The sequence below is a fragment of the Typopeltis vanoorti genome, chromosome 13 (assembly GCF_054136105.1).
Source record: "Typopeltis vanoorti isolate ZY-2024b chromosome 13, IOZ_Tvanoo_1.0, whole genome shotgun sequence".
Lineage (NCBI taxonomy): Eukaryota > Metazoa > Arthropoda > Arachnida > Uropygi > Thelyphonidae > Typopeltis > Typopeltis vanoorti.
Window position 1 is genome coordinate 86,527,930 of NC_143561.1, and position 23,581 is coordinate 86,551,510.

At 36.2% G+C, this 23,581-nt stretch overlaps 1 protein-coding gene across 5 annotated transcripts in view; it reads left to right on the forward strand.

The window, feature by feature from the left end:
• Mctp (multiple C2 domain and transmembrane region protein) overlaps positions 1 to 23,581 on the forward strand; it is a 642,744-nt gene that overhangs the window by 305,872 nt on the left and 313,291 nt on the right. For all 5 annotated transcript variants that reach the window (XM_090402333.1, XM_090402331.1, XM_090402329.1 and 2 more), the window contains one exon: positions 709 to 832. In XM_090402333.1, coding sequence (XP_090258459.1) covers positions 709 to 832 — 124 coding nt within the window. The remainder of the gene's footprint in view (positions 1 to 708; positions 833 to 23,581) is intronic.

Sequence of the window (23,581 nt, forward strand, 5' to 3'; positions counted from 1 at the left end):
TGCCAAATCCAGACTCATTCGTCGGACTGTCAGATAGTGAGGTTTTTTTTTTTCTTCGCGCCAGGCATTTCAGCATGCAGCAATCTTCCTCTGCGATTTTTGTGTGGCCTCCTAGATCGCGTTTGCACTTCACAATAATATCGTTTGCAGTTGATTGGGACAGCTGTAGCAGGACAAATTTCTTGAACTAAGTTGTTGCACAAGTGGCATCTCCGTAGCACGTCGAAAGTTGCAGCTTTTCAGTTGTATATTTTACTGTTAATGTTTATCTGCGAAGATTGCAAAACCCCGTGTTTCCTTTTACACCTGTATGAGCAGTGGTTCTGATATATATATATATATATATATATATAACCGTATTCACTACTGCGAAGAGTGTCCGAATATTTTTGATTAGTGTACACGAGAATGGGGAAATCTTACACCGTATGTAACATACGTTATAAATATAACAGTGTAGAGTGAATTTCTCTGTCAAATGTTTTCTGCTGTAATGCAATTGTTTGCGACTTAAGTGAGGCTGACAGAGGTCGAAAGTTTTTTGTTTTTTTTAATACTTGAAAAGTCTATCTCCTGGCGCATGAGAATATAAATTGCACAATTGACAGGTTACATAAATAAGTTGTTTCTTGTCAACTAACTTTTAATTCTTGAGTAATTTGTGTCAGTTAACTGAAGCATTCATTTATAACAAATTTGCAATTTCAGAGCCACAGACCTAGTCATCCCAATTACAGAATCTGGAAAACCAGAAGATGACCCATCAAAGAACTGGGGACAAATTTTCCTTACATTTACTCTCATTCCAAAGACCCAAGAGGACAAAGAAGGTGTAAGTTTTAATCTTTCTGGAAAATATAGATCGTTTACAGTTAAGTTAGTAGATTGACTAATTTGATATGTTTTGTGAAATAAGATTGTAATGGTGTGCTGGGATGTAAACTTGTTCTTTCACCCAGCCTTGAAACTTGAATTTTGAGAATGAATTATTCTTAATTCATAAAATATGAATATCGAAGTAATTATTATATAAACCTGAATTATTATAATTGATTATGCCAGTTCTTCTTCTAATCCCCTCGTTTTGCAAGTAATTCAACAGATTAATTTAATTTGAAGAGAGAGGATTCTCACTGGTTTCTGTGCATGCAAAGGTTAGATTCAACTTCAGTTTTCCTGTAAAGGATTTAAATATAGCCCAAATTCTTCTCCCTCCCTCCCCCCAAAAAATCCATTAAACGAATGATAACTTACTGCTTTTTTGTGTGGATTATTTATTTAGTCTAACTTTTAATGTCAGTTAATTTAATTATATACATTAGAAACTCAAATGTTTCTTTATTCGGAACTAGTAAAATTTGTGAGTCAACTCAACTATTACATATTTTTTTACCAGTATTTGTCTTGTAACAAGAAAAAAGAATGCATGCGAGTTTTCTAAATTATTATAAATGCTAACGTAATTCATAGACACGAAGAAAAAAAATAGAATATTTGATATAGAATACTTCGTGATGAGTATATCAATCGCAATGAGCGAACAAACACGCAAAGAACCAGTCACGTGAATACTATTAAGAAACTGTAAACATGGTCATTAACACAGCTATAAATATCCTTAGCCAATGAGTAAGGAACTCAAGGCTCGTTACAGCTATAAAAGTTCATGCAAAGAGAAAAATCAGGACTTCCAGGGTAACGAATGGCAATGCTGTAGCTAATGAAGTTTTAACTGAGGCTCGGCTATTGCCGTTATCCAGCCATGACTAGAGCTTTTTAGCTCAATAACACCCCATCCACACAGATTCTCTTCATTCAGATGACGGGATAAAGAGTCAAGGACTCAGTCCATCGCCCAGTTCTTTTAAGAACTAAGTTAAAAGGAAAAATTAACTGAATTAGAAATAAAATAAAAATACAATATTTGCATAAAATTGCATACTGAGTATATAAACAATTAATTATTCGCGTAAAACTAATATAAATATGTAAAAGTAACTAAATCAGTACGTGTGTAATGCATACATGTTTGTGTGTGCTTGTTTATCCCGGTGTGTATATAGATATAAAATAAAGCTGTTTCTAATAATTGCATATATTTTACGGGAAAAAAAAAAGATTTAGGCTTTTGAAATTTTTATATTATCACGATTTAGATTGTTGATTGCGAAGAGCTTCATAGAATTTCTTTAAAAAATCTCAATCAAAATCACTTCTGTGATGAATCTTTGTGTTGTCCTATAAGATCCTGTGGACAGTAGAACAGCGGACAGCTTTCTCAACTAGAAGGAAATGAATGTAATCCATATTCTCATTGTCGGATGTATAGTACGAACTGTCTAGTCAGAATAGGAAAGATTACAGGAACTCCATTACTGATTCCTGCAATCTTTCCTATTTTGACCAGAACTCTTAATTTAGCGGTTTGAAAGTTGTCTGGAATTTTTTTTTTTTTTTAATTTGAATGTATTCAAATATCTTTTATGTAAGGAATGGAAATTCTCTAGCACATGAAGAGTTTTTTTTTAGTAGGAGAACAGTTATCCAAAATGGAAAGTATTCGTTGAAAGCCATGGCGCAACCTCCCACTGAATTGTAGAGATTTAGCTGGAGTGCACAGCAAAGCCAGATGATTTAAGGATGTCAGCTGAAAAATGTTTGGAGAGAAATTGAATGGTTATATCTAATGAAACGTTAGTGAAGAGCGAAACAATATCCAAACTCACCATGTCAGAATTGCAAAAGTTAAAGGGCTTTTAATTTAAAGATTAAATCTGCGATATTTTCTAATGTAGGAAGGTGATTTTTCGGTACCACTGTTCTTTTCCCAGGCTGTTTCCCCACTATAAGCTTCAACTCAAGACCACGAACAGACTTCATCTATGATCACTTAACTACTGTACTGCAGGTTTTGCGACAACTGGAATACATAGTTCGCAAAACCGATCGCGTGATATGTATATGTACACATACCACCATCAAATCCCAACATTAATATATTGTTCTAGTCTTATGTGAAGCTATTAAATTCATAATTTTGCGATGGTTCTTGTCACTAGTTGTGATACTGTCAAATGTGTCGTCGTTTAATTTTTTTTTTTTTTTTTGAACAGTCCACGTGATAAAAATAAATTCTTCCTTGACCACATTTTTCGTAATATTCTCAAGTGTTGGTTTAAATTTTCTAGAAATAGTTCTGTTCCGAGATAAAAACAGAATATTTTATTCCGTTTTATCTCGGAACAGAACTATTTCTAGACAGTTTAACAAAAAAAAAAAAAGTTCTCTATTCCTACCGTACGAAGCAAAGATGGCAAAGCCAACGACGTCAGAGCGCTATGGATCTCGCCAGCGCAGTCAATCACCGACAAAATCAAAGTTGATGCGAAGTGCCGCCGTTGCAAACTCGATATTACCGACGAGAAAAAAATAAAAAGGTATTTTGTGTGATTCTATTACCCCTGGTCGCTTGTTTGCAATAATAGAGAAATCAGCTTGTGTGCCGATTTGTATATTAATCGCAACCAACCTTTCTTTTGTTCAGTGTGTGTGTGTTCCTTCAGTAAAGCAACTACTGAACTTGGGAAAACGCATCCAAAACCTCGAACAGCGCCTCAACAATATGGACGAAACTTCCTTTCGAACGATCAGCGCCGCAACACAGTTGTACCCTCCTTCGACAACGCCAATGAACTCTGTCACCTTAACGCATCAACGGTACACGACTCGATCGAGGGCGAATATAAAAATCGATGCAGTCATTCTGAATTTGCAAACGCAAACTGACGAGTCACTAAATAGGTGTCTTTAAGTTAACGGGAAAATGCAACTTCAATCCCAGAAAAATCATCAGGTGCCATCGTTTCGGGCTTACGAATAAAGGAAATGATAAAATCGAACTTCCCACGTCTCGTGAAAGTGACTTGCGATACACTGGTGAGCACATGAAAACTAATAACAGCTATAAACAAAGTACAAAGGCACTATACCTTAATCGCGCATACGAGGACGTCAACTACGAAAAGTAGAAGAAAAACGCCGAAATGCTGGCGATAATTGGATCATAGATTACAAAAAAAAAAAAAAAAAGTGCACTAATCAAATGACACCATGGAAACCAGTATGCAATTACTGCATAACGCACAACCCATGCGGTCAAATATATGTCCCACAGAACCTTCGAAATTCACAAATATATGCATCTTCAACTCCAACCTCAAGTGTTGACTATGATCTCTGGTTTGCAAAAACCACCTACTTTTTCCTGGCAAAAGGCGAAATCTAACCCCCCCCCCCAGCACTAATCAGATTTTCCAATTACACACTTTTTTTTTTACTCCTTTGTCTCAAGGGTGGCGTCTGTGCATATATCCACTCTGATACCATGACAGCATCTGACTTAGAATTGTCCATCTCTTTTGCTCTCCCAGTTGATTTTCACTGGTCCTTGTTTCCTAGCAGCAAAATCACCCCACCCCTATGATCTATTAGCATTAATATAACTGTAGGAAAGCCAGTTGGTGTATTGTGAACATTCACAAACTGGCTCTCCTCTTGTACACATCAAGCAAGCAGAGATGCTGAGACATTTGCCATCACTTACACAAATTGCTAACATGCCTAACAGAATATCAGATAACTTTTCCCTAAACCCCCTCTAGATCTCCTTCTCACTAGTGACCCCCTCCAAGTGCAGTGTGAATGTTGTTGGGTCCTCCCCTGGATAATTTAGACCACAATGTAGTGTACTGTTCCATGGAACAATGCTTACGCAGCCACTCTCAAACAAGAGTAGTCTGGAAATATAATAGTGCCAAGTCAAACGACCTTCCTGATTTCTGTGTGCTTCATTCCCATAGTTGGACTATTGCTTTTGGCCTTCAAACCCAAACACATACACCGAACATGTTAGCAAAGTAATTCTTACTGACATTGAAACGTACATTCCTTGCACCACTTTCAACTCCCCCCCCCCATCTATCCCTTGATTCTCCAAAAGGCGTGCCAAGCTGAAGAAGCAAAAAATTAAACGTACCACAGCTGACTTCAGTCAAGAACTCTATCTTCCTTTAATGCTTATAATCGAGCACGCTAAAGGTGAAAGAAAACTATCAATGCTTCCAAAACGTTAAAAGAGCAGAAAACTTACATCTTGTCAAAATGACAAACAAAGTCTTTAGGTCTTTCATCAAAGTAATTGGTCGTAATTTTTGCCAACACTTCTCTTACTCCTGTCACGCCCAGATGATTCAATTCTGTTATCACCCACAGAAAAATCAATCTCTTGGCTTCACACATTTTCCTCTAATTTATGCATAAATGATTGAATTAAATGCCCTCCAACCATTCCAGATGCTCCCCTCTATCATTTTACCAGAAAGAGATCAGGAGGAAATTGTCCAAATTAGTTTTTTGCAAAGTCTAAAGGTTTGTGCACCTACTCCTGTCCTATGTCACCAGTTTATGCTCTTACTCTACTGGTATCTACCCCGACAGCCTGACTACTGGTTTATGTTCAACCCATTCCCAAGAAGGATGACAGATCACTACAAAATATTGCCCAATTTCTCGCACATCCCCTCTTAAAGTAACGGAGAGAACCATCAATATGCAATTCATGTGTGAAGGCACCCAACTAATAAGTTACAACCGATATGGATTTCGCTGCTGTCCACATATGTCACGCATCTCTGAACAAATACCATGGGGAAGTTTGGTGAATCTCAAGCGGTTGCACTCGATATTTCCAAAACTTTTCACTGGATCTTGCACAGAGGCCTATTAAGCAAAATCCCATCATTTGATCTGTTCCATGACTTCTTCAAATAGGTTGCCAACTTGATCACTGGATGCACAGGGAACTATTCGTTCCCAGTTTTCCGTACTTGGTGTAGGCCTACATGGTGAGTGTCCTTTTAAAACACTTCCTGTTTTCCAGAACTGTTACTGCCATTTACGGATGCCTTTGTTACTCGGAGCATTTCTACCATACTCCCGCCTGAAATTTCTTTGGGCAGTTTTAAATACGGTAAGTAAGAATAACAGCAATCAGAGAAGCAATTCCAATGGATATGCTTACCCGAGTGCGGTCTGAGGTGGAATTCCGTTTTGATGTCTGTAGGGCTGTAAATGGTGCACACATTGAGTTATACTAACAGGCAGTCGTACTTGGATAATATTTCCAACATACATTTCTTTATATATTTCTGCTTCAAAATATTTTAATATAAATTTCATTGAAAATCTCGGAGTTCTTTTTCGGACACCCTGCGTGTGTAATTATTAAATGACTACTGCCCGAAACCAGTGACTAGTTTCGTACAACAATATTGTGTACTTCGTCAGATTAATAACATTAAAACTCGAATATAAATGGATTAATATGGAGATTTCTAAATAACAAACCGTATTTTTTTTTTAAATATATTCATTCACACCTGTCGGACGTTGAATAAAGGAACGAGATATGAGTGCCGGTCATTGTTACAGGATATATTTTGTCTCTAGCCTAATTCATCAATACGTAGATGTCGTGTGTGTATGTGTGTGTGTGTATATATATGCAGCGCAGAGTTGAGTTAATATCAGGCCTTTGTTTTTATTAACTGAACATCTCATTATTCTCTTTAAATTTGCATACATAAGTATTAAATTATGTGTGGTATTTTTGCGATTTGCCAATTAATTTGATAGGTTTTCTTGGTGGCAGAAAAGACCAATCCGGATTTATGTCTTCATTTTTTTCTATATCTCTTACATGTTCTTTTGGACGGATTTCTCCAGAACGTCCCCCTTCTAACGAACATAACAAACACCGCAATTGTTTATGTAATAACAAACAATAGCAGTAGATTTTATAAACTCCTAGTCTTTTTATAGATTGACGTGGTTGTTTAGGCATATATAGAAAATTTTTGTAGAGGTCTAAAAAGACAACTTTTAAATTATATTCTTGTATGATTTTGCTATTTCGTCTGTAACGTTCATAGGGTAAAGAACGTCTGTCTTTAGTGAATGAATTAAAAAAAAAACGGTTTGTTATTTAGAAATCTCCATTCTCTAATACCTCTTTATATTTGTGTTTTATTGTATCAATCTGAAGTCCACAATATTGTTATACGAAACTAGTAATTGATTTATTAAATTCTTACTTTTTACCTGTTTAGTATTAATTTAATGAGTATGAATACTACAAGCAACGGGAATATATATATATATTCCTCTAGGAATTATAGATTCCTAGAGGAATCTATAATAATTCCTAGACTTAGAATCTGTTCTAGGAATTATACCAGATTCCTCCTCTAGGAATTACAGTGAATAATTCCTAGAGGAATCTGGCAAATGTAATAAAAACATGTTTATAGGTTTTTTACATATAGGTTTTCATTTTCAATAGAAATTATAACAGCTTAGGTTAGGTTAGTTTTATAATGAAAAAATTAAGGAAAGTACTTCTTTTGCACTGAATGAAATCAGAAATCATTATAAACTAACCTAAACTAACCTGGATGTCGCATGTCGAACCAGAGTGTAGTCGTAGGTTGACGTGGTCAGATTAATGGGGATGAAAGATAAACATTATTGTGGGCCGAATTTAATGATTGCAGGCAGATGAATGGGGATAACAAATAAAAGTTGTTGTGGGCAGATGAATGGGGATAATAGATAAATCAGAGAGGAACTGATCAGTGTTTTCTCCATTGATGAGGAAAGAGGTACAGCAACGACGTTTATCTATAATCCCCATTCATCTGTCCACAACAACTTTTATTTGTTATCCCCATTCATCTGCCTGCAATCATTAAGCTCGGCCCACAACAACGTTTATCTTTTATCCCTATTAATCTGCTCACGACAAACTACGACTACACTCTGGTTCGACATGCGACATCCAGGTTAGGTTAGGTTATAATGATTTCATTGAGTGCAAAAGAAGTACTTTCCTTACTTTTTTCATTATAAACTAACCTAACCAATAAATGTTAGTTTAGGTTGGAAATCATTATAAACTAACCTAACCAATAAATATTAGGTTAGTTTATAATGATTTCCAATCGATTTAGATTAGTTTATAATGATTTCTGATTTCATTGAGTTCAAAAGAAGTACTTTCCTTACTTTTTTTCATTATAAACTAATCTAAGCTAAGCTGTTATAATTTCTATTGAGAATATAAAAACCTATCTATAAAACCTATAAACATGTTTTTATTACATTTACCAAACTCCTCTAGGAATTATTCACTTTAACCGGTTAAAGTGATTAATTCTAATTATTCACTTTAACCGGTTATTAATTATTATTAATAACTTTATCACTTTAACCGTAAGATATATATTAGAATAGGCTAAGGGTTAGATATATGATCAGAGGACCTCAGTATACACTCCAAACAAGCAACTTTTCAAACTACTTCCTGACTCCAGGAAGTAGTGTATGGCCTAGGCGACAAAAGCCATCTAACAATTTCCTGGACATTCGTATTTATATGTGGATATAAAACTCATAACCTGTTAGTTGGGGAATAAATATGCTTTCCTTCTTTTTAAGCATTGAGAAATTGACCAATCTAATCATTTTTCTTGCACTCATTGCTTCATTTAACTTCCAGTTTTGTAGAGCAATTTTTCTTTGAATTATTCCGAAAAAAAAAACTCGCACAACTGTTTTGAAATAGAATTGCATTCCATCATATTCTTAACCAAATTTTACTGTTCTTAGTAATATTGTTCCTGGTTAAATTATTTGAGATTGTTTTTGATATGCATTCATGATTTTAGTGGTATCATGTCAGTATAAATCCTAATCTTAACCCTTTTTTTTTCTTTCCTGTAAACTACATTTTGGCCTGTAGTCTATGGGGAATATTTCCCAAGAAATGAATTCGTAGTATTTATTGCCTTAGAGTAGTGTTTCTCAACCTTCTTTCATGTGTGTCCAATTTTTTAATATTAGTTTTTGTGGCGTCCCCTACCTTGCAGTTCTTGTGTTGAGACAATGACAAAACCCATAAAAGTTAGCAAAAAAAATCAAAAGACAATTTGCATCGAAATCGCTCTTTGAATTTTGGGTCGCTGTTTCATGATGAATTTTCTGCACTAAGGTCAAAAAGTTTTTCGTGCACATTTGCAATTTCCGACATCTTTGTGAAATCGAGTTTTCTGCAGTGATTGCCTTAAAAACAAAATATACGTGTAGATCTCGATTAAAAAGAGAACTAAGAGTGTCAATTCCAATGTATCACCATCATATGAAAAGCTTTGCTCAACAACACAGGCCCAAAGAAGCCATCACTTTTTCGATTCATTGTTATTGTTTAGTTTTAATTAGTTACTCGGTATAATTTGCAATTTTATATGTTCCCGTAAGAGTAACTAGTATATTCAATACAGTGGATTTTATACATTTTATCTTCAGAGTGTATTTTATGTTTTTATATTTTATTTTATTTTTTTTGTCAATAAATAGTTTCATTAAATGCTTTTGTTTCAGTAAAGTAGTTTTCAGCTTGTTAGATCCCTAATATTTTAACAAGAAAGCATATTTCTTGTTAAAGAGATAACCTAAGGAAGTTTATTTTTAAGACGTATTGGCAATGTATACATCGTTTGAAAATTTTTAAGACCATATTGACACGTGATTAGTGCTCAAATTTGAAAATTAAATAGGTAGACACATCTTTTGCTGCATAATTTGGAGGACGGCTTCTGAGAAGCTCAGTTAAAAATGTGTGAAGGATTGCTGCACATGTAATTTGGAAATCAAGACTTTTGGGAATAATATGAAGTAAGAGAAGTCACAGCAATTTTTTTTAAATGAAAATCAACTTGTCAAACGAATTTTCTCAGAAAAATTATCTTTGGAACCATTCCAAAAGTAACTTCGAAATATATGCAAACGCTATACGTAAATTGTTGGATGTGTACACGTCACTTGTTGCTAGCGTTGTAATTCAAAGTAGTAAAATGATGATTACAGTTTCTCTATGCATAAGTGAACAGTACTGTTAGGATGGTGATAGCAATACGGCTCGTTCAGCCATATTGCTTACCGCAATATGGCTGAACGAGCGCCCTTATTAAGTCGCGCCGTGAGACAGGTTGCCTCTATGTTACACCCTGTCGACGGTACCGTGTATATATATATGATCGTAAATCGTACGCAGGTGTGAAATACCATATCTAACCAGGGCGGAGTCTTAAGCCCTTTACTTCTGTCATTGATTTTGCAATTGTTAATTTGTGTGAGTGAGATTTATCAATCCTCTGTACTCATGTTCGCAAATCCCAGAATACAACAGTGCCATATGTGGGCAAGTCATTAAGGAGAAAAGGGAACATGTGTTTAAAGGCGGGGAACATGAACCTTGTGGAAACTGGCATGGGGAAGGTTGTTTCAATAAATAAATAAAACAGAATGAAAAGTCGGTTCGCTAAGTGTATGGATGTTAACTGGCAACTTCTGCTCATGCGTTTACATCTTTAGAGGAATGAGGAAAATGGTGACCAGTTCTGTGGAGCATGTATATTGCAGAAACCTCTACTAAACAAATTATTCTCCTTTGGGTAGCATCAAGCTGATTTTAAGTCATCTTATAAAATTATGTATAATTAAATTTCAAATTTATATCTAGGATTTAATTTAAATAAATATTATACTTCAACGCCATGTTTAAGTAATTACGTAAATTTGATAGTATACTGTGGTAAAGCCAATCTTAATTTTTTTTTTTTTTTTTTGGAAATGTAAGAATAGAATAATACTTAGTAAAATAATATTTGGTTTACAGATCAAGTATTGATAAAATTTATTAACTCTACCAACTAGTTTCGCCACACTTTAACTGTTGGCATCTTCAGGGCACTGACATAGGTTTAAAACAATCTCACAATTATAAGTAACTGTAAAACTGACAAGAATAATTACAAATAAAATAGCATCGAACGTGAGTGAAACACGTATGGCATGTACAAGGTTAGCTTGCTGTTGCTAAGGGACTTCCTCTAGTTTGTGTTGAAGTTCATTTATTGTATTTTTAGAGATCTAATTAGGGTTTTACATATCTCTGGGAGTATAAAACCTTGATTTTTGTTAAGGTTAACAGTAGAACGAGCGACTGTGCCTGCTTCTTTAAAAATTCTTGAATGGTAGTTTTCCTCTATGTAAGGAGAACAGCTTTTGTTCCACTCGATGACATTTTAGGTTAGTTGCAGAGAAATGAGACGATATGCCAGAAATGTCCTGTCTGTTGTTTTTTACGTAGCCAATGTGTTCCTTTTGCCTGATTTCGAGGCCTCTTGAAGTCTGTCCGATGTAACTTGAGCCACATGGGCATGGAATATTATAAACACCACCATATTTATAGAAAGGATGGTTATCTTTTGGAGATCTTAGTAGTTTACGAATAGTTTCTAATGGTGGAATGTTACTCTTATTTTGTGTGGTTTCGGGAGGCTGGCGAGTTTGTTGGAGATGCCACTTACATACGGAATTGCAATAGTTTTTATATATTGAATATCTTCTTGTTCTCTTTGTGGTGGTTCAGAGAAAAGGATTTTATTGACTAGTCTTCTTGGATAGCTGTTCAAGTACAGATTGTTAGAAATTAATGTTAACTCATCTTGTGATGCTAATAACTCTTTTCCTTTAACATGTGTACAATGCTGAGTTTATGTGAGAGATGGTGAGATGAGCTGAAAAGTAGGTAGCGTCCTGTATTGGTCGGTTTCCTGTAAACCGATAGATTTATGCTGCCATCTATTTGTTTTTTTTTTTATTAAGATGTCTAAAAACTGTAGCTGTTTGTCTCTTTCAAGTTCCAGAGTAAATTTAATCGAATGATGGAAGGAGTTAATCTTTTTGAGAAAGTCATATAGGTCATCTTTGTTTTTGTTCCAAACGATGTAAGTGGCATCTCCAGCAAACTCGCCAGCCTCCTCAAAGCACACAAAATAAGAGTAACATTCCAACCATTAGAAACTATTCGTAAACTACTAAGATCTCCAAAAGATAACCATCCTTTCTATAAATATGGTGGTGTTTATAATATTCCATGCTCATGTGGCTCAAGTTACATCGGACAGACTTCAAGAAGCCTCGAAATCAGGCAAAAGAAACACATTGGCTACGTAAAAAAACAACAGACAGGACATTTCTGGCCTATCGTCTCATTTCTCTGCAACTAACCATGTCATCGAGTGGAACAAAAGCTGTTCTCCTTACATAGAGGAAAACTACCATTCAAGAATTTTCAAAGAAGCAGCCACAGTCGCTCGTTCTACTGTTAACCTGAACAGAAATCAAGGTTTTATACTCCCAGAGATATGGAAAACCCTAATTAGATCTCTAAAAAGAAAGAAATGAACTTCAACACAAACTATAGGAAGTTCCTTAACAACAGCTAGCTAACCTTGTACATGCGATACGTGTTTCACTCACGTTCGATGCTATTTTATTTGTAATTACTCTTGTCAGTTTTACAGTTACTCATAATTGTGAGATTGTTTTAAACCTATATGTCAGTGCTCTGACGATGCCAACAGTTAAAGTGTGGCGAAATTAGTTGGTAGAGTTAATAAATTTTATCAATACTTGATCTGTAAACCAAATATTATTTTTCTAATTCATATGATCAAGAAAATAAACCTCTATTAAGAATAATACTTCGTCTTTGTTGGGTTCAAATTATGAAGAGGTCAATTTACTTAGAACTTGCAGTAATATTAGTTACATCTGGATACATATTTCGATAGCAAAAGTTTCCACCCCCCCCCCCACCCACCCGATGAACTATATTTTACGAGAGATTGCTTCGCAGTGTATCAATTTGGATTTTCAAGTTTTGTCAACGTAAAAATAATTGCAGATTTTTATCTACCGTTTTTCCATGTTTTCCATGTTATAAATGAATAAGAAATATTCAAAAATATATTTGATTGTTATTAAATTCACTGAATCGGCTTGACAAACTGGCATTAAAATCAGTGATCACCCAGTCGATAACAATGAACTTGTTACCCTCCACTGATATATACATAGAAATATTTCAAACATTATTATACAATTTTTTTTAGTCCTGTGTGGCTTAGTGGAAGTGACACTTGCATCCTCTGCTCTAGGTCTCCCGAGGATAGATTTAAGTTAGTCTAGTCGCCAACTGGAGGAACTCCTAAGCCTTTCTTCAACCTGTTCCCAAGTTAGTCGATCTCTGGCACAGGCAATCACCTTTTTTTCCCTCCCAGAATCTCGTGTTTTTCGTCTCGTAAACTTAAGAATATCGACCGTAGAACCCACATTATTTTAGACAATAACATATTGTGTTAGGTTAAGTGCCAAGAGATGACACCACTTGATTTCCCGTCTCTTCCTAGGTTGTCACTTATAATTAGTCTTGGGCCAGCTATCTGTGATTGGCTACTGGAGATTAAACTGCCCACTCAGTTTGCAAAACGTTAGTAGGGGTAAAGGCTTCGCTTGTTCCCTATAAGGGAATAAAAGGCATTAGCTGGTTTTATTTTATACAGTTTTTTTGTTAAAAAAATCCAATGCATTTTATTCCTGAAATTTGGCTGATTCTGCAGTTGATTTTTTTTTTTTTAACTGAGGAGTTTAAAAACCCAAGTTCCAGGAAGAGGGGAAACCCCAATTTTCTTTGCCTGAGGTCAACTAACTCAGAAACTGCTGGAGAAAGACAGAAACTTCCTGTAGTCTGCAACTAAAAGTGAACGTACAATGGTCTTTCATCGATCAGTTTAGTACAATGGAAGTAAATGTCATTTCCTAAAGGCTATCAAAAAGCTGTACAAGCGCATCTGTTTTTTTATATACCTTCGAGAAAAGATTATATAAAAATTTCCTTTTCTTTTTACAATACAATATACATTTGTATCATATTTTAGCTGTGAACTTGATGCATTGCTTTCGAGATACTAATGCACAAAAAGAAGTATCAGGTCATTTTAGCAGTACCGTGAATTTTAGTACTTCCGTGAATACATAACAAGGTTTGTATTCACGGAAGATTTGAATTTATCCTCCCTTTTAGGTAATGTTTCTGTTTTTTTTTTTAATTTAAACTTCAGTACTATATTGGAAGGACTATATTTCTGAAGTTAGTGGTGGCTAGAAGTTGTCGGAGGACTGGGAGTGTAAATTCAGGAGACTGTTCAAAGGCACTGAGGATAACACAGAAACTCAAGATATTTTCAAAGAGCAAAGGCAGATATCAACAGTTATATAAGGTTTCTGATGACACTGACATATATAGACAGTGGTTATTACTTGCATACGACCTCGGTTAGGCTATATCTGGACTACTATACTTGTAGTCCAGATATATTTGGGTTTTGAGAACAAAGTCCTGATAAGGATTTATTCTCCTAAGAAGTGTCCAGAATGTGTTAAATTGGAGGGAAAGGGAGATTTTAATTAAAACATGGAATTTTTAGAGGAACTTACCTGATAGAAACTCAAGATATTTTCAAAGAGCAAAGGCAGATATCAACAGTTATATAAGGTTTCTGAAGATTAGAATAACTGAGTGCAAGAATTAATAGCAATCTTCTTTTTTATCTTAATCTCTTAAGCATTGCAGCTCCCACCCAATTCTTAAGAATTGCAAACTGAAAATATTATGCTTATGATGATGATGATGGCGGCAGGATCTAGTTAGCACATGTATAGTACTTTAGATAGGTGGGAGAGGTAGTCTATTCCCATCCATCAGTAGTCTAAACATTTCTTTAGAAATATCAGTTAAACTTTGGAAGTGGTATTAATATTCACTGAAAATAACTGCTTTTGCTGTTCTCTTACAAGACGTATCTAAACTTTGTATGGCGCTGATCTACTTGCTGCTGCATAATGCGAGAAGAACCCAAGGATGAGTGGATGTGAGGAGCAAGTTTTTCTTTTTTTTTAAGTTAATGAGTTGAAAGCACGGTATGAGATATTGCGCATGTTAAATTTAGTTCTAGTTACCTCAAGGATGAGCAAGTTTTTGATCCAGTGGATATGTGTAATGCATAATATACACTTCTTTGAAAGAAGTCAACAGACACCATAGTGTGAGAAACAAACAGCCATGGCACCAACCTTAATAAGAAGTAAGGTCCCTCCTTCGCTGCTATGACTGCAGCAAACCTACATTTTTTCACAAGCGTACGATAGGGATTGATGGGAATTTTGGACCATTCTTCCTGTAGGCGTGTAATGAGATTCTGGACCGTTGTTGGGCGGACGTCGCTTGACCTCACACGATGCTCCAGTTTATCCCACAGATGTTCAGCAGGGTTGAGATCAGGGCTCTGTGGAGGTCAGTCAAGTGTGGTGATGTTCATGTGCACAAACCCATGCAATTACAGCAGCAACCTTATGTTGTTGTTGCTTTGCCTTGCTGAAAGAGACAATAGTCGGTTCTGTAGAAATGCCAAAAAGGTAGGAAGCAATTCATTGTCCAGAAGCTTCAGATACTTCTCGGGATTCAATGTTCATGGCACCACAAAGGTCGGAGGACAAGCCAGGAAAACTAGGACTAAACTATTGCACTGCTACCTCTGAATTTCTTAGTTGGGGGATTACGCACTCTGGTAAGAGGCATTCGCCATACCCACACTTGTCCGTCTACTCGGTAGAGGATGTAGTGTGATTCGTCTCTCCATAACACGGCTTTCAAGCCTCCACGTCCCAGTGTGCATGCTCTTTGTACTACTGAAAACTTGCATGTTGCGGTTCTGAATGTTTTTGTGCAGATTCATGTTCCAGTCGATGCACAGAACTCCACATTCATCGTGTCGGCTGATGAATGACCGTTTTGACTTATTATCCTTCGTAACACCCTACGGTCAAGTTCGGTGAGTGTGGTGGGTCGTCCACTGGAAATGCTACCCGCAGTGGACCTGGGATAGCCGAATTTGTCAACAGTTTGCCGAACAGGATGCCATATTGCAGAGGTATTGTGATAGTTATATAGCTATGCTATCACAACACCTCTTTCAATCTCCGTCGGTTCCCTTCTCGCAGCCCTTTCACCCGGACACAGTTGACATTGATTTAGGAGCATCTCATTCCTCCAGTTTATATCGGCTAGAAACACGTGACTCGTTACATGGCACGATGCAATTTGCCCATGTTGTGTCCGTTAACGTCTTTCCAAGCAATGTATTTAAAAGTAAAATGTGCCTATCACTTATCAACAGGGCCCGCTGGAGGTTTTGCGGGATCTCGAGAAAAAGTTATTAGTACGGTCCCAAAATATCTGCAAAAAAATAATTTTTTTATCAAAAAAATCGTAATTTTATTAAAGGTAATTTACAAACATTAAATACATATATATTAAAATATTTCCCATATTAATGCATTCTGAAACATCAAAAATTCTATTATCAAATTTTCTTAGAAATTTGAAAGTGCAGGGCGCCTCTGAGCACGGGGCCTCGGTCTGAGGCCTGAAAAACCGACGTCTGAGTCGGCCCTGCTTATCAATAGTTAATTTGTTTATCTGAAAGTGCAAACAACTAGAAATTCGGGCCATTTTCTGTGTACTATTGAATTGACATTACAAATGACTAATCCAACTTCCTATACAGATGTTTTCATTTCTGGAATTAGAATGAAGATTAAGAAACGTAGATGGTGGATTATATGGAGTCGAGTGTCTTCCGCTATTGAGTACTTAAAGGAGTTACATAATAATAATACTCCTGAAACCGTACTTTGCTTCAATAATTCTTTCGTTCACATATCCAGTTGGATCTCGGCAATTTCATATTATATATAATATAGTGGATAATAAATTATATAATAGATAAACAGTTTGTGGATCAGTGGTTCTGAACGGGGTACAAAAATTATTTTTTTCGGGAAGATAATTAGTTTCTCGTCGCAAAAATGTTAGAAATCAATGCCAGTCAGCATTGTAACGCTGCTAGACGAAAGATAATGGGTATATATACTGTTGAGTTCTATGGCGAGATGGACGTCAATCCCTTGGACTTCTATCCCTCCATCCTTAGATTTGGATTATTTATAGAGAAAAAATTTTGAGCACCTGGCTCGCCCAAGTTAGGGCTGTGTAGAATCGTTTGAGTCGGTGATCAGAACTGCCTTCGGGCGTTTGTGTCTCCATCTGTCGTTTTCATCGTAGTTTGATGATTCTCGAATGAGTTGGTTGGGATGGACTGGTGCCTGAGCGAAGGTACTTCGCAGCAGTCTGGATGAGAAACGTAGGCATGTCAGGTATGTTGGCGTCTTGGTGGAGGAGAGTGTTCTTAACAAACCACGGGGCATCGAAGATCATTCGAAGGCGTTTATTTTGGAGTGCCTGTAGTCTTTTGACGTTGCTGGGGGAGGTGTGGCTCCATGCCGGCGATCCGTACGTTAGTGTGGGTCTGATGATTGCCTTGTATATTCTTAATTTGTTTTCTGTACTGACTTTGCTTCTTCGGTTGAGGAGAGGGTAGAGTTGGGGTTATGGCTGAGTTAGCTTTGTTGCAGGAGTGCGAGATGTGGGGGGGTTAGGCTTGAAGCTGAGTCGGTTGTGTAGTTTGATTCCTAGATATTTTACTTTTTGCCATGGGATATCAGTGTGGAACATTGTGACTGCTTCGTGGTGGGTTGCTTTCCTCCTTGTAAAGAGTATGGCCATACTCTGGTCAGCGTTAACATCTATCCTCCACTTTTGAAACCATATTTCGAGATTTGTTGTTGCGTTTTTTAATCGTTGTGTGGCAAGATGTGGTCTCAGTGATCTGGTCAGTATTCGCCATGTCATCTGCATAGAAAGCCACGGTGGTTGATGCAGTGCCTGGGACGTCTGAGATATAAATGCTAAAGAGTAGCGGCGATAGGAAGGAGCCTTGCGGGACACCTGCTGCGATGCTTCTTGCGAAGGATCTGAGGCCACATAACTTAGCTTGAAATAATCGGTCTTTCAGATAAGATTCTATTATTTTGGTGAGGTTTAGTGGTTATTTCACAGTTATTAGTTTGTGGTGGCGGCACTTGTTGAGCCGTCACTCTTCACTGCGTGCCGCTTAATTAGTGATAGCCTTAGGCCAGCTATCTCTGATTGGGTACAAGTGGAGATTGAACTGCCCACTCAGTCTCCAAAGGTTAGATAGGGCTGAAAAACGGCCTCGCCTACTCCCTATATATACGGGAATAAAAAGACGATAGCTGATTTTTTTTTATTATTAGTTTGTGGATGAGGCCTTTATGCCACACTTTATCGAAGGCTTTCGCCACGTCCAGGAAGATTGCACCTGTGTGTTGTTTCCCGTTGAATGCGGTAGTTATGAATTCTATAAGTCTGTGGACCTGTTGTGCTGTGGCTTGTACGAATTCCAAATTGTTCTTTCGGGATTAAGTCGATCTTATCTGTTTCGTCTCTTTAGGCGGTTTAATATTACTTAAATATAAAGAGCTAATAATTTAAATAATGCTTACATCGCCGAAATGAAGCTTATTAGCTCTTTATATTTAAGTAACTTAATGGTTGCACCTGTTTGGAAACTCGTATAGCAGAGTATAAGTTCTTTTCGCTATCCACTTTGGTATTAATTTGGTCTAGCTGCTCACTGATGAAGCCTCAAAAAAGGCCGAAACCGGTCTGGTTAGTGACCTCCCCGCCATAATGTAATAACAGCATACATTTCCTAGGAAATGTGTTTTTACATTATGGAAAATACCTAAGAATAGCGATCAGAACTTTGCCACCTTTGCTACGAGTTGTCCGGTATTGTACTACGTACTAGGGTCACTTGCATTAGCTCACGCTAGTGATCGCCGATACTTTATAGTTTACTATATTTGGCATGAAACTCTCTGATTCCAATCTTTATTCGGTTTTGAAACAATGTGGAATTTAATATCCCCTTAATTTAAATAAGGTTTAATATTACTTTTTCGGCGATTTTTCCCAGACCTGATAGTAGGCTGATAGGTCCGTAATTCTGGGGGAATTGAGGTGCTTTCCCTGGTTTATGGATGAGGATATGTCTGCCTTCTTCCAGCGAGTGAGGAAGTAATTGAGTCTTAATATCGCATTGATGATATCCACTAGATGCATAACTGTTTTATGAGGGAGTGCTTTTATGATTTTGTTTGAAATTTCATCAGGACCTGGGGCCTTTCTGTTGTTGAGGTTTTTGATGATTTTGTATACTTATTTTGGTGTAGCATAGCTTATGTTTTCTCGGCTGCTAGGCTGATGGAGTGCAGAGGGGACATGCCTGTAGATTTTTTCAATGTAGCGCAAGTCCGCATGCGTGTAGTTTGTTTGAATCGAATTGCAGCTCAGGGCATCAGCGAAGGCTTCTGCTTTCTCGTCGTCTCGGTAGACTATGCCGCTTTCTCCGTAGTACGGTGGTTCGGTGGGACCTGCTATATAACTCGCTGGCGTCATAGAATATAGCAATTTTCTCGTTCCTATTTGACCGTTTTCATCATGTTTCACAGTCGAAACTTGATGGAAAAAGTGCAGTAAACACTAATGAAACTAAAATATTGGTATAGGAAATTATAGGAGGCGATTAGAAACAAACTTGAATTAGTCCTTTAGGGGGCGATTACTCAAAAAAAAAAAAGTTGAGAAACTGTTGTAGATGAACTCCCTCGTATTATACAAATATTGGTTATATATTTTGTGAAATACCTATGAGTGAACTTCCTGATGAATAGTTGAAATAGATAAATAAATTCCTGATAAAGAAGTGGAGTTCTTGTGATACCATTTCCGAATAGTTGACGGAAAACGTTACTTCACTGTTTACCATATTTGTTCGTCAGAACAGGATGTTGCTAAACTCATTGCTGCATCCAATGCAACCACTCGACAGCTGTAGGTCGAGCAGTGAGTTCCCCAATTCTCTCCCTCCCCCCTTCCTATATTGTATTTATTCGGATGCAAATATTTTATTAGTCAACATATTATAAAGAACGTATGTGCACCTAAAATAACGAGACGGATAACGTCTTGGGTGATTGTTTTAACTAAGTTTTAAGAAGTGTTAATAAAAGAAACTGAAATAGCCATGATTCTAATAGGAGAATCAGTGCATGATTTATTAGAGGTAAGTTTTTTCTTTTTATTAGAGGTAAGACGAAAAACGCCACATTGGCGAATGGTATTGATTCGTAATCATAAATGCAGAGGATGGTACTATCACGATTTGACTGGATGTTACATTTCCACCAGAGTACCAAATTAAAGTGTTTTAATTAAGATCGGGTTGTGTCGTCTGCAATGGAATCACTAAATTCCAGAATTTGTGTTGTCCCAGTATAGTTTGAAAGCGAGAAAGATACTTAACATTAAATAAAAGTTGAGAAACTGTTGTAGATTAATATTTCTTATAATCAAAATTAATATTGATTATTGTAATTTCTATTGGATGAAATATTTATTCAGTTAATATTGATTGTAATTTCTATTTGATGAATATTTATTCAGCAGCTCCTCTGTATTACGGAACACCAGTCTTTGTACGTTGTACAAAGTGATAAACAGTGAAATACGTGAAACCATGGTATGCCCAAAATGTCATCCATTGGTGTGTTTTGAATCCTACAACGCTATAGTGTAGTGGCACTTACATTCAAGAATATGCATTTCCAATGATTTTTGTTACCAGGAGTTTTATGGGCGATACATTTTCTTGAATGTTAGTGGCCCTAGACCATGACATTGTAGGATTCTAAACACACCAAATGCTTAATTATTCTAGATGATTACCAGACATAGAAATGTTTTGGGGAAAATTTGGAAAAAAGCACGAAGTCAATAATAATTGGCTTTGTGCTGTCTAATGTCTGCTGGATTTCTGTGCATGACATGATTAGTTATTATTAACACCATGTTCCAACATAAAATGTGCACAAATTCACATGGAGAGAAGATGCAAGAAATAAGAAAAGTCTTGTTGACTAAATTACAGTTGATAGTGATGTTTTACCACTTGTTCAGGACACATGAGTATACAGAGGCTTTTAAATAGGAAGTGATCACTATTTACTTTTGATCAGGATAAAATCGAATTTCATATTGAAAAAAAGAGTATGTAAGAAAGTGTTAAAACAAATCAAGGTTAAGCAGCTTTCAGAGGTGAGCAGACTCAAACACACAAGCATCAGTGAAGAAAAAATGAAAGAATTTGAAAACAACAACCAAATCTTAGAAATTCATTAGCAAATCCTGAAGTAAACATTGATTCAGCCAGAGAGGCATGTAGTAAGGTTGTCTGTAAGGATAAAAGAATCAGAACTCCATGAAGGACTTAGGAAGTTAGAGGCAGTCAGGAAAAAGAAGAAAGCATATAGAAAGTTCCTAGCAATTTCAGTTTGTGCTCTTAGGGAATAAAGAGAAAAATGTAAGAAAGAAAAGCACTATGTTAAACTAGCTAAACAAATTTCATGGGAAGACTTCCGTAAGAACATAGAAAAAATATCAGGAAGGTTGCAAAATATTCTGGAGCCTATTGAAAAATCTTAGAAATAGAAGAAAAAGTACTGTAAAAGGAATCGGATAATAAAAGTGACATGAAACTATAGAGAGAGATTCTAGATGTCTGGAGTTATTATTTGGAAAGTTAAATGAAAGAAACAAGCAGTGTAGTATGATGGTAAAAAACTCAAGAGGAATGCAGTCAGGAATATATATCCATACTTGAAGTAGAAAAAGGCATCAAAAACCTGAAATGTGGAAATTCAGCCTGAAATGCTGAAATATGGAGGTATAAAAGTTTTACAGTGGCTGCATTGCATAGTTCAGAGGATCTAATTGCAGAGATTGCAACAAAGCTCTAATTGTACCCATCTATAAAAAAGGAATAAAGTATATTGGCCGAGTGGTTAGCCTCCAGCCAAAAGGCCATGGGTTTGAATCCCACTGTGGGCATAGATGTTTGTGATTGTCTGTGGAAAAATTAGTGGTGGTGGTCAGCAGTAGATGGCTTTAGTGTAGTTGCTATCAGTTGGTGGATTGAGTGGTGGACATGGAGTTGTGTGAGCTGGTGCCCTCCCTCGATGAGTCTTTGGACTTCCTGGAGCTGTCAGATGATAATAATAATTAAATTGAATGTGAGAATTGCAGAGGCATTTTCCCTACTGAATGTTCCTTGTAAGATTTATGCAAATATACTTGAGAAACTGCTGAAAAAATTGTGGAAGGGAAGCTTGGTGAAGAACAAGCTGGATTCAGGCAAAATAGTGGTTGTCAGGTTCAGATTTTCACTTCAGAACAATTAGTTGAGAAATCTTGGGAATATAACAAGGATTGTATTTAAGTTTTGTGTTGGTCTGAAAAGGCATATGACAAGGTGTCAAGAGGAAAGCTCTTCAAAACGCTTTCAGTTATGTGATGTAGACTGGGCATTATATCAAGTAATACTATACATGTCTCTATTTAAGCTGTATGTCAGCAGTTAGTTGATATACAGCTTACTAAAGATTGTTTGAAGAAAAAATCAGGTGTGTCACAAGGGTGCACAATCTCCACTGTTATTATCAATATGGATAACATTATTAAGGAAAGTGGTATTAGATCTGATGTTAAAATTGGTTATGTTAATCTTAGCTCTTTAGTTAATGCAGATGATATCATACTTTTGAATAAATCCAGCACAAGTCTGAAGATTCCCTGACTAAATTGAATAATTGTTGTAATAAATTTTATATGAAAATCAGCAATAAAAAGACAAAGACAATAAAAAAAATAGGCAGAAACATTGAAAACATCAACTGTATCCTGAATGGTGAGCCTATAGAACAAGCAAAACATTTCACTATTTAGGCACAATATTTAGTGAAGAATGGTAAATTAAATATGGAAATAGACAATAGAATTAGTAAAGCTGGTATGGTAGATAAGGATATCTTAGATGTCTGGAGTAATTACTGTGAAAGACTGTTAAACAAACTAAGCATTGGCAGAACTATACTAGAAAATTTTCAAGAGGAATGCATATCAATACTTGAGATAGAATTATTTATGTGCCTAAATATTTATGTGCCTTCACTAAATATTGTGCCTAAATCACTATTTAGGCACAATATTTAGTGAAGAATGGTAAATTAAATATGGAAATAGACAATAGAATTAGTAAAGCTGGTATGGTAGATAAGGATATCTTAGATGTCTGGAGTAATTACTGTGAAAGACTGTTAAACAAACTAAGCATTGGCAGAACTATACTAGAAAATTTTCAAGAGGAATGCATATCAATACTTGAGATAGAAGAAACCATTAAAAAATTTGAAATGTGGAAAGACAGCTTGAACAGATGATATTTGACCAGAAATGCTTTAGTATGGAAGTATAAAAGTTTTGCAGTGGCTACACTGCATAATTCAGAGGGCCTGGTCAAGAAAGTCAAATTCCCAATGATTGAAGTAGAAAGGGAATAAGGCTGAATGTGAGAATTACAGAGGGATTTCTCTACTAAGTGTTCCAGGTAAGATTTATGCAAGCATAGGTTGAGAAACATTCTGGAAGAGAAACTTGGAGAAGAACTAGCTGATCAAGATCAGATTTTCACTTTAAGACAAATAGTGGAGAAATTGTGGGAATATGACAAGGATTAGT